The sequence below is a fragment of the Pteronotus mesoamericanus genome, unplaced genomic scaffold (genome assembly GCF_021234165.1).
Source record: "Pteronotus mesoamericanus isolate MK-2021 breed Mesoamerican mustached bat unplaced genomic scaffold, CSHL_Meso_final contig_220, whole genome shotgun sequence".
NCBI classification, from domain to species: domain Eukaryota; kingdom Metazoa; phylum Chordata; class Mammalia; order Chiroptera; family Mormoopidae; genus Pteronotus; species Pteronotus mesoamericanus.
Window position 1 is genome coordinate 6,139,611 of NW_026555091.1, and position 12,243 is coordinate 6,151,853.

The window sequence follows — 12,243 nt, forward strand, 5'->3', positions numbered from 1 at the left end:
TATAAAGTGGCGATTTTCCATCAATACTGGCAAAACCCATGATAGGTTTTGGATGACTTTTGGGAACAAGTTCCCAAAGCAGTTTATTAGAATCTTACTACATGAAACTGAGGCTTAATTGTCAGAAAATGGAAGGCTATCAAGCAAGAAACCCAGTTCCTTGCTCGGCATCTAGTGGAAAAATCACTGGACCTCTGAGTTTAAAGGAAACAATTTTGCATCCTTAATATGTGATTATAGGGACAAACTTTCTGCTTGGACATTCGATGGAAAAATACACGCAATCCCAGTACACCTGAGTTTTACATTAAAAAAAAACAAAACACCACCTTCTGCCCCACAACTCCAGAGTGGACTACTGTTCAGAAACAATCCCTGCTGTGAGGGAAACATGACGTATCTGGGATTTAGACACTTAATGTCCCAGAAAGGAGCCAACAAACTCCATCTTCCCAGCAGGAGAGGTAACCCTGCGGGAGACGTGAGCCACCTATGGTTCACATGCTGGGTCCCAACCACACGAACGAACTTCATGGCTCCTCGAACTAGATGGAGCCATGCTTCCCAGCCGTGGGTGGCACGTGGTGAGCTAGTCAAAAGCGGACTATGATTCAACAGGCTGGGGGCGGGGCTGAGATCCTGCATTTCTGACCAGCGCCAGGGGCCCACGGGCTGTTGGCCCACCAGCCACCCTCTGGCTGCAGGGAGGCCCGAGTCGGAAAACACTCCCGCGGACCCCGCGCCCCGTTCTCCCGGCTGCTGAAGTTCTCAGCCAATGGCCGCCTTCCTGGCTCTTCGACAGAGCACACGGTCCTAGTCCTGGATTGAACGCCTCATCCGCTTGTCGAGGCTGCTTCCTCAAGAGGCACAGGGTGCCGGTGGGTTTCAGGGCTCCAGGGGATACTGCGCCCCGAAGAAACACGCGGGGGCCAAAAATGAAAACGGGAAGTCAAAAACTGAAAAACCGCGGCTACGTGTCCACAGAAGCAACACTATCAATTTCATTAATTGTCCAATTTCTTATTCACGCAACTTACATTAAGAAAATTGTAGGTTACTTTTTATAGCTTCACAAGAATATACAGAAACGTTGAGAAATCACAGCCGATTGCGATGATGGACCAATCATTTAAAAATGCAAAATGTAAACATCGCTCTTGACAGTTTTTCTGTTCAGGAAAACATACCTCACAGGGCAGAAGGGGGCTACCTAATATGTCTGATAGGATGAGGGGCAAGACCTCTAAAAATAAGACTTGCACACGGCTAGAAAGAGGCTAAAACACTGCTTCAGCTGCGGTTCACTTACACTGTCAGAGCCAGTGCCAGTCAGAGGCGGACCCCACGCACCTCCGGGAGCTCAGCCCTGAGTCGGCTTCCCGGAACACAGGTCCCCAGGCCAGTTAAAGGCGTCCTCACAGATGACTCCCTCATGGGAGGGGGCACCTGCGGTGTTTAGGAATCTTTCTCTACGTGTCTCAATTTATCCAAAACCATGTGGCTCCTTTGGTTTTATTCTTTGACCCGTGACTCTGCACTCCAACTCCACAGGCGAGAGAGGGCTGCGATCTATTACTGAAAATGGTCCAATTACTGGAAGCCGCCACTGAAAAGGCAGGCCCAGATTAGCCTGGACAACCATGCTCTGTGGGCAGAGCGTGGTCAAAGGTACACATGAGAGGCCAGGAAATCAGAGTCCCCGCCCCAAGCTTCCCGCTGCACCCACATTCTGGGATTTAGGACATTCCTTTCAACTACACTGTTTCCGCTCTATAGAAACCTCCCCTCCTATAATCCTTTTGAAAACCACTATATCCCGGTAACCCACTCTGGCCCCATTGCTCTGCTCTCTTTAACAGCAAACATCTTCTAAGGAGCTGCTTGCCATTGCCGTTTCCGATCTGCTCTTCAGCAAGGCTTCCTCCTCCCACCGCCGGTCAAGGTCCCCAGCGTCTGCACCAGGGGTCCCGGGGCCAGCGGTCAGTGCGCAGCACCCCCAACCTGCCAGTGGCTCCCGACGCTCCTTCCCGCAAGGCCGACTGCCCCCCACAACGACCTCTTCCTCTGCTGTTTTCACCTGTCCCCCCGCCCCCGCTCCTGTCTGCCTCCTTTGCCGGCGCTTCCCTGCATCCTGACCCTAGTGCCCGCATGCCCCCCGCCCAGTCCCGAGGACTCCTGTCTTGCTGATCTACACCTCCCCCTGGGGGCTCTCAAGTGCTGCCCGCGTGCCTCACACGCCCCCCTCTTGCCCTAGTCTCTCCCGAGTGCCCCGCAAGCATGTCCGGCTCCTCCTCCCCTCACCTGGGCGCCTCCCATCACCTCCTACAACATTGCGCTCAGCCCGGGAATCTTCACCGCCGCTCCCCGTCCCCGAAAGCAGTGCCTCTCCCAGCCTTTCCCTCCTAAATGAGTGGCACCACCACGTGCTCCTCAGCTCAGGCCAGACTTCTAAGGGCCACTTTCATGGCTTTTCCTGTCATCTGCAAGTCTCCCCATCTCTGTCTTCAAAGTCGGCCTGCCCGCTGCGCCCACGGACGTCCGCCTGCTCCGTCCACCACCGCCTCTCACCGGGTTGTTACATCAACCACAAACGGTCCTTCCTGGTCCCCACCCCCTGGCCCCGACCCCCTTGTCTGGGCCCCGTTTCCTTCCTCTTCCAGCCTCATCCTTCTCCACTGGCTCCTTCCCTCCTCCTCCTGGGTGCACACCGAGCAGGCTCTCCGTTCTGAGGACGCCGTGTTCGCTGCGAGCGCAGGCCTTTGCATAGGCTGTTCCCGCTGCCGAGCACCGTCTTCCTGGGCTGCTGGCCTCTCACCTCCTGCTTTCATTGTGGGCTCCAGCCTCACTCCTGTATGCAAGGCCCCTCTCCTCGCCCACCGGAACGAGTGCCCTTACAAACACGTCACAGAGACGGGCTCTTGCTCCTTGTGGCACTTATTTTATGCATTAGGTGCTGGCCAATGGTTGCTGTTGAATGGGTCAGTGAAGGAATGGATGACTTCCCCTTTGATCCCCTAAACCCTTATTTGCTATACAGACGTCATCTGAAAGCTCAATCGGTTAAAGGTAACAGCCAACTAAGCAATGCGGTGTTGGGTGGGGAAAAAAAATGCAAAAGGAAATAAATGGTGTGTAGGAGGTCAACGTGCACACACAAACAAAACAAGGGCCTGCACCTTCAACTGCAGAGCCGAAGATGCCTTACCTTCCTCAGTAAGCAAGGCGAAGAGTCGGCTCCTTGAAAAATGTGTGTGAAGCTGTGACTTTATTTTTGTGCTGTCCTTGGCAATGTGGGGGAAGGGGGTGAAAAGAGAAAGCTCGTCTCGAAGTGTCCTGTATTTCTGGTTCTTCGTTCCCATCCCCCTCCTGGTCTTTTCCCCCCTTGGACTGAGCATTGTCCTCATCCGAAACATCTGCCGTGAACCCCCCGTGGGTACAATATAGCTTTGCAAGCAAGCGGACCAGGGGAATGATGTTTCTTGACCTTGTGAAATTCCACAATATTAGACAGTCAGGTGGCAATAAACAGAAGACAAGGCTAATCCCCAGGGGCCTGGTCCCGGCGTCTGGCTGGACTCACGCAGAGCAGGAAAGCAGAGGATTTGGGGCAGCAGTTTATGGGTGAAAGTCAAGGGCATTTAACTTACTTGGAAACACAGGAAGAAAGAACCATCACATAAAATAACATCTATTTTGAGGGATGAGCTACTCCGCTGAGTTCAAGGGTAGGACCTGGGTGACTCCTCTGCTAGTCACCATTAGTTCAGCATGTGTGCGGCGCGCCGGGGGGTGGTCAGCAGGGGAGCTGGCACTAAAATGCCCCTCTGAGGGGCCCCCGCCACATCTCTGTCTGAAACACAGTTCCACGGAAGAAAAGGGGGTCGACTTCAGAGGCGGAGACTTAGCTCCTCTGACTCGCGTCTACACTGTTCAGCAAAGTGGGAACCTTCTCTTTCTGGGGTATGCTCGTCAACGTATTTAATGTATCCATAGTATCTTTCAGAAATTTCTCTTTCTGCCAATCTTATAGACATTAATAAGTTTTGCCGATAGAGCTCAAGACCGTGAAGGCTCGCTTCTGGACTGCCGTGCATTTATAAAGCAAGAAAAATCGGACGTGCTTTCCTAACTCGAGTGCAATGAGGCGCGGGCGGGTGAGCGGGAGAAGAGGGATGGGAGGGCGCGGGCAGCGGAGAGCAGGGGGGTCTGAGCCCGCCCGGTGGCGCTTCCAGGCCCTGGGGTCCTGTCTGCAATGGGCGGGACTGGCCCCGGCCACACAGGGCCACAGCTGGTGGAGAAGAGGGGGCCGGGACCCTACGGGCACAAACTTGGGAGGCAATGGAATGAGACCGCCGCCCCGAGCAAAGGCTGGCAGCCTGGCCTCAGTGTCCCCACGGGGCCACCTCTGCTCAGCTTCCTCGCGCAGAGCAGCTCACACAAGATCGCACCCCTCTCTGCTTAACACCATCGGTGGAAATTTTGACCATGACATGTTTACTCAAAAGCAGGGTCTATACTTCCAGGTCTGTTACCCACGTGTGTCATGATGACGTCTTCATAAACAGGGTAGAATTATCTTTGGGGGGGCGGTGCAGAGAGAGAGATGACATTTAATATCAAAAAGCCACATGGCTGTCATGGTTTCAGGAAGCTCAGGCAGAGCCTGTGTACATAAAAACCAAAATGTCACGTTCACTTTGGTTGAATTTCTGCCATTGAAAATTCCAACTTCAGTCAAAATCTTCCTCAGCATGGGGGGCAGGCAGACTGACTCACTGAGGACACTGTGGTGGGGGGTGGGGGGCGGCAGCCTGGACCCCCTCCCGTCTGGCTCCCTGGGTCACCGTGTGGCCCACCCCAGGTCCTTGTCCCCAGGAGACGTTTGCCAGTTAGCCCAGATCCATGATCAATGATATGTAAATGATACAGCTATGGAAATCTGTAGCATCTGGACGCCCAGATGAAGAACTATTTGATTCTACTCACAGACACCAAACTAAACGTGCCAAATTCTAGAGAGACCTACTGAGGCGGCTCAATCAGTCTTCAAAATAAAAGGAAAAAGCTGCGTCTGTTCTTCTGTAAAGTATAACAGGCCATATCATACTGCCTGTCACGTCACAGGTTTTAGCACATCTTTCCGCACCTCCACGTCTGCACACGCGTACGGCAGCACACGCTGCATTGTCATATCTACTCAGAATCAAAGCGGATGTTCCTGGGCTCTTCCCACCATCGTACCTGGGCACCTGGGGACGACATAGATGTCTCTGGCCTATGGATGGAGACCTGCAGCATCCGACCTTTGCCCTCAGCGTGAGGGGGTAGGGACTGGAGAAGAGAAAGGGAAGTGGGCAAGGATGGACTTGAAAGAAAGAAGGCTTGCAAAGCGGAGTGAATCACAAGCGTGGAAGCAAGGTCAGGCCAGTCCCCCGAAGTCTGGACCCTGAGATGGCAGGGACGGGGGCAAGAAGCAGGTAAGTCGCGATCCCTCCTGTCCAGCTGCGCCTGCCCTCTGGCTGCCCCGGTCGCCTTTCCTGGCGGATGCTCCTTCCCACATCGACCTTGGATCATTTCACAGTTTTCGCTGGATTTGCCTAACGCCAGCTAATTTTATCAGCTCCCGGCAGACATGCAACTTTACATTCTAGTTCCTTCCCAAACGTCTGTCTCCAGGCTGAACTTCCCGCAGGGCACTGTTTTCGGCTCCCCACGGGCGCTGGCACGCCGATGCATACGAGGCGCTCCAATGGCCACGTGCCCAGCCCGAGGGGCGCGCGTAGTCCCCGCGCTCAGCACGTGGGGATGCTCAACGCCATCTGTTGCGTCAGAATGAATTATGACACATCAGACATGCCCACGTGCCCAGCAACAGGGCTGGTTAAATAAACTACATGGCGCATCCATTCAAGATCCATTCAAGGGAATATTACGCGGCTGTAAAAGGAGAATCCAGAAAAAAGAATGAGGGGCTTCATAGGTATTAATGTGGAGAGATCACCAGGGTGTTGGAGGAGGGAGCCAGGCTCAGAAGGGAGTCTGCGGTCTGCCTCCTGCGAGGCTCAGATACGGGGACCGTGACCCAGGGGCTCTGACACGGGGCCCACGGCAGGACACGCTGGAAACTCGGGGCACGGCCACCGCCGGCTCCGCGGGGGGAACACGGGCCGGGTGGGCGGCTTCCCGGGGCACCTCTGCTCTATCGTTTGCTGTGCGAACCATGTTGACCTATCACCTATTTAAAACAAACAGCAACACATTTTTAACTAGAGTGAAAGAAGGTTATTCAGGGGTAAAGAAGAAAAGACCCCAGGACCTGGAGGTTTTGGAATTGAGAGCAAACTAAAAACGCCGTTTTGTACGCGGCTCTCCCCCAGACCAGCGGTTCTCAGCCCCCCGCGCGGCAAGGACTCCTAAGGCCCGCGGCAGCCGGCTTAGCCGGGCGCCCTGACCTCTCTTCCCCGAGATGGCCCAGTCGCAGACGGCAGCAGCCCACACCGCGACAGCCAGCCGGTGTGAATGAATCAAAAGTACACCTATTTTTTTGTCAGATCGGGCAAACATATAATAATTCTTTGGTGTACCAAAGAATTTTAATAATTAGTTTACGTGCGCCACGCCACGAAAAGGTTGAAAACCGCTGCTCCAGGCAGTGAGCGTCGAGCCTCATCAGTGCCATCGTCATCGTCTTACTTGTTAGCCACCAGGCGCATCACAGTCCAGTCCTTCGGGAACATCTCCGGGCGAATCAGGATCCGGAACACAGTGAAGATCTGCAGCAGGAAGTCCTTGGATGAGGGGGAGACAGAGCGCGTCACTGAGTTACCGGTTACTGCGACACACATGGGCACACACACCCGGCTGCTGTCCCCACTGCCAAAGCAAGGACAGGGAAGAAGGGAGCCACACGGCAGCACCCGACCCCAAACAAATCGCCCCCCCGCCCGACTCCCAGCCCCGGGGGGTTGCCCCCCCCCGCCCCGACATGTTCCCTGTTCTCCCCCTTCCTTGTGCACAGTGGAAAGGGCTTCTCATTTCTCTTCACAAGGTCTAAAAATTAAGGTCTCGGAAGTAGAATGGAAGGCTGGTGACAGGAGAGGAGCGTGCAAATACTGTCTCTCCCTCCATTCCGCGCCCTTAACATCAGACGGTCAACACAGTTCAACCCACTGCCGCCTCACTTCTGCTTTTGTCCAGTGGTGTCACGCTCAGAAGGTGACGCTCGTCAAGCAGCACCTCACACCAAAGCCCGCGTTTCTCAGGGCGCGTCCTGAAGTCGCAGCGTTAACGGAACGCCTGCGGGCTGGTGGGGCCTGCGCGTGCAGGACACAGAGGACCAGGCACGGGCGCCGAGCTGAGCCCGGTAACCAGTCCTGAGAAGCCGTGAGAGTGCACCAACGTCCTGTATTCTCTGAAATGTATTTCTCAGTGACAGTGGGGCACCGAGGCACCCTTCACAGAGACGCCGCGGCACAGGGCCGTGGTGTTGGCTGAGACACTAGCTTTAAACAAGTCACCGGGAAACACTTCTAACAAGAAGCTCCTGTCACACACGGAAACGTCTCTCCTTAAGACCTTACGAGAGATGGGCCTCGAAGGCTGGAGCGCCTCATGCTCCGTCCCACACCGCACGGGACAAAGGAGCAGGGGCTTGTCCTGCTCAAAAGGAGAGGGGCTCCATCTACTGACTTAGATGTATTAACTAAAAACCGAAAAGAATTTTTTTGTAACCTTAAGGGCTGCTAGGAAAATCTCTAATAACTTGACTGCAGGCAATGGTATGGTGTTGCCTAAAACATTTTTTTTAAACCCAAACACAAAAGTTTTATTTATCAAACCCAATCACACATTATGTTAAACATGTCAACTGCTTGAATATAAGATTATGGCTGTCACTCAGCTCATCAGAAGATAGACAGACAGACTCTGAAAGCCTAAGACACATGTGGTGACTGTGTATGTCTGTGTGTGTTTAACGTACTCTGACAGCTTTGCTTAAGCCCATAAATATTTTGACAGGAACTTATTTTAGCTCCTCGGCATCAATACATACATTGATACACATGCGCCATGTGGAAACGTGCCCACTAGGTCGCCTGTCTGTCAGAAGCCAGACGGCCCTGCCGTGTCGACAGACTCACTGGGGACAGCCTCCCAAGTGGGGGCCACCGGCCCCATGAAAAATGTGAGGCCCATGAGGCCCCCTGGGGCTACGGTTGGTTTTAAAAAGTTCACATGATCATTTATCTGCGCATGTAGCACACAAATGTTTTCCTTATTTCTCAACTGTAGGTGCTTCATCGGACAGCGCACCGACACCTTCCACGGAGGTGCTCGCCCGTAACTTAGTTCAGCGCGTGCTCCCCATCGGCTGCCGGGGACAGGCTTCATGTCACACTCAGCCCCAGCACGTTAAAGCGCTGAGAGCTGCCTCCCGGGTTCTTCAGGGCCCCTTCCTCCCCGGAGACGGTGGCCCCTGGTCCGCCCTCTCCCGGTTCTTTCCAGCTCAGATCACTTCACTGATGGCGAGCTTTTGCACGGGTGTGTGAAATTGTTTTGCACATACAACAATGAGTAACTGATTCTTTCTATAATTAAAAATAGAACATTTTTATAATAATATTCCTGACTGGATAACACAAAGACCTAAGTATTGTATACGCCACTGTTTAAAACCAGCAGCCTGGGAGCGGTTTTTTTATAGCTTGTTTACTTCCAATAGCACAACACGGTAGTTCAACTGCACAGTGGCTCTTCCTCAAACGAGAGTTCAAAATAAAAAACAGAAATGGGGGTGCTACTTTACAGGGTCCCTCTGTCTGTCGTGTGAGAGGTTCAAGGAAGAAAGTTCACGAGAAAGCCTTACAAAGCTCCACAGTCAAATAGAAGAGAAGGCAAGGCCAACGACTACGGCGTTAGCAATTGCCACCAGCACTTGTCCGTTCACAGACGCCAGGTGTGTCCTCGGCGCCAGGCGCCGTGTTGGAGGCCGGGGACGCCGCGTGGGGTAGGGGGCCGTCTCCAGTCCATTATGCAAGATTCTTTATGGAGCGCCCGTGACGAGCCGGGCCAGAGGAAGTGGAACGTGACCTTTTGCCTTCTCGGAGCTCATGCTTTGTGGGGGACAGATGAACGTAAATCTGAAAACCACACAGGCGTACACACGCATTACCAGCGAAGACCCGTCTGAGGGCCAGGTGCTCCACACAGAGGGAAGGGCACCCGGCACGGCTCAGGCAAGAGAGAACACAGAGGCCAGTCCCCAGGCGGCCAAGCGGGGGTGGGGAGGGAGGCGGAAAGATAAACAGGGATAAAGTATGGATGGATGATGCGTGGGTGCAGAGAGAGACAGAGAGATAATAAGTAAGGACCAAAGATAAACAGATAAATGAAAAAGTAAGCCTCATACCCCTCTTACACTAAGGAGCTGGGAAACTGATCCCCACAAGCACAAGGCGGCACTGCGGGGGTTACACAGACAGGCAAGAGGGTCTAACCTGTGCTCCATAAACGCTGATAGTAATATGTAAGAAGCTGTTTCGTATTAATAATACATGATGTGATGGTATCAGGATAGCACAGACAGAAGTTCAGTACAAAGCAGAATTCGTGGGACGCGTGGACTTCTAAGACCATAAAACGTGAATTAAGGCATCCAGAAAAGAAAGCCTCGTGAGGTGGGGGACAGACCAGACACTGTCTCTATGTCAAGAACAATGAGCAGGACAGAGCCTTCCAAGAATACGTGTCCCTGACTTGTAAGTTAGAATCAAATGTGATTTAAAAATTTGCCACACATCTGAAATGTGTAACACCCTTGATACTGGGTTTAAATTCAATGAAAGGGTGTTAATAATCATTATCACATTGAACTTCACATTCTTAACGTTGAATGTTAAAATACATTATGCAAAAATAACTCCTAAATGGTCTTCGATCTTTAAGAGCGATAGAACTATTTTTCTGTAATAAAGACAAGACTGTAAGTCAAAATAATTATATGGAAAAAAATGGCTTGTGAAGCAAGCAGACATTTATTAAGAGAGTTGACTCATTCAACTAAGATTGATCCATGATTTACTGCTGTGGGAGCATTCCGGGCTCTGTGCTTCGGACACAGTGACAGTCTCACGGGACCCACAGTCACCAGGAATACAAGCGAACAACAAAGAATCCCCGCACACCATTCGGAGCTATCGCGGAGGGAGGGCTGTAGTTAATGAGGGTACGAATTAGGCAACGGCAGTGAGCTGGTGGAAGAACAGGCTTCGAAGGAGGCAAAAGGATGATTCAGGTGAGTTAAAACTTACGTATGTGATGCGTTAGGAACATGCAAACAACGTTAAGGGCTGGAATGGCAGGGGTTTGGAGAGTGGTGGGGGGGACGAACGGGGGTGGGAGGTAAATGAGGGAGGCTACGGAAGACTGGACCAAGACCCCGGGCTTCACCCCGCAGGGAACGTCCAGTCCTCGCGCTTTGAAGTCGGGCTGAGGCCAGATCAGATAGGATTTCTGAAAGCTGGTGGGCGAGCACGTGAGAGACAATGCAAGGTTACCATAAGGCTGTACGTAACGTCCGGAGCACGTACAAGCTCATGCTTTATGGCCAGCCCCGCAGTTCTGTGTGAAAAGCCGTCATCACCACCAGAGAACGGGGGCTCGCGGCTCTCCATACACACAAATGCCAGGGGCAAGGACAAAACTTTAGCCCCCAGGAGAAGGTGGGCGTGTAATACAACATTCCCGATGCGGAAGCAGGAAAAAAACCCTCATTGCGTCTCAGTTTTTGCTTTTGTCCATTTCTGTGATAATGCCTTGTTCTAGCAGCGGAGAGACTTCAACAAGGCGGAGAGGCGGCCTCAGGCACTTCTGCTGCCGCTGCGAGGCACCCCCGCCCCCACGAGTCCCCGCGGACCAGGAGAAGAAATGGCGTCCTGCGCCAACAGCCACTCCGAACCCACTCCACAGGAACCCTGGGGACAGCGGGGTCTTCGAGTGAGAACACAGTTCCAACACCACCGGCCTGAGCAGGTGCTCGGGAACGACATGCTTTCTAAACTCATTTTGATTTTGAGAACCATTGGAAACGTGGGGCCACATCTTTCTTCGAACTGATAGGAAAAAAGCAGTAACACTAGGGATAAACAACAGTAAAATTTTCATCTGGAAATCTCAGTATGTCATCTGTCAGTCTCTGTTGCGCTCTAACAGCGCCCGTGACCCGACAGCACAGCTCCGGGACGTCCCTCAGCAGCAACAGGCAGGGCACAGTGCACAGGGACAGGCACCGAGAGACGCGTGTGCACTGCTCCGTCCTTCCCGCGGGCAAAAACCGGAAAACCCGGGCTGCCCGTCGTCAGGGGCATGGCTACGCCACGGAGCCCCCGGAAGCGAGGCTGAGAAGGTGAAGGACTACGTAGTAATATCCAGGATACGCTATCGTGTGCAAAGGCACAACCCGCGTGAACAGGGTGAAGCCCCAGAGAGCCCTGTGTGCGTTTACAGCTCAGCGGACGCTCTGTGAGGACGCCCGCCCGCATGGTGACACTGGCTCCCTCTGGGGATTGGAACACCCGCACGGGGGGAGGGGCACACACAGCTCGACGTAGTCCTTCAGACCAGTCAGGCTGTGTGAGGCTTCCAGGGTCCAACTGCAGCACCAGCTGCAATTTTCCGTTTCTGTCCTTCTTCCGAGCCCCACCTTTCCTTACTGAGAGCTGCCGTATTTGTTCCATTTTTAACCTAAATGTAGATACAGAAAACTCTCCCTGTACCGATTTCCCCTTGCCCCGACACCGCTGCGGCCCCACTAGAATCCCCGTGTTACTTTTAACGAGTTGTCAGATGAAATGCTGTGCGATTTGATAGCAACGATTTTGGGTGAGGAAAGTTTACTAAAGTTTATGAAAAAGCGGAGCTTTACTGCTGGAGCCAAGGGCTCAGGCGCCAATGGAATTTGTAGCCTCCTAATGACTCAGGAGTAGCAGCAGCATCAGTCCTCGCGGCGGGGGAGGGGTGTGACTGAGATGCAAGGGGCGCGCCTCTGCCGCCTCGCAGGGCGCAGGGAGGAGGTTGCTTGCGCACATCACACTCCTCCCTTCGCACCTCGGCTCCCCTCCTCACGCTGAGGCGCGAACAGGTTTTGAACGATGAAGTCACAGGCTTCTTAGGTCAGACCTAACGGGGCCTCGCGGTCAACGTCCAACGAAGGTTAGGGACTGCACAATTACCCTTCTTTCTAAC

General features: G+C 53.2%; 1 protein-coding gene across 1 annotated transcript in view; it reads right to left on the bottom strand.

The window, feature by feature from the left end:
* The window catches only part of DOCK4 (dedicator of cytokinesis 4), a 323,634-nt gene that overhangs the window by 61,654 nt on the left and 249,737 nt on the right, over nucleotides 1-12,243 (bottom strand). The window contains exon 27 of the mRNA XM_054571366.1: nucleotides 6,694-6,788. Coding sequence (XP_054427341.1) covers nucleotides 6,694-6,788 — 95 coding nt within the window. The remainder of the gene's footprint in view (nucleotides 1-6,693; nucleotides 6,789-12,243) is intronic.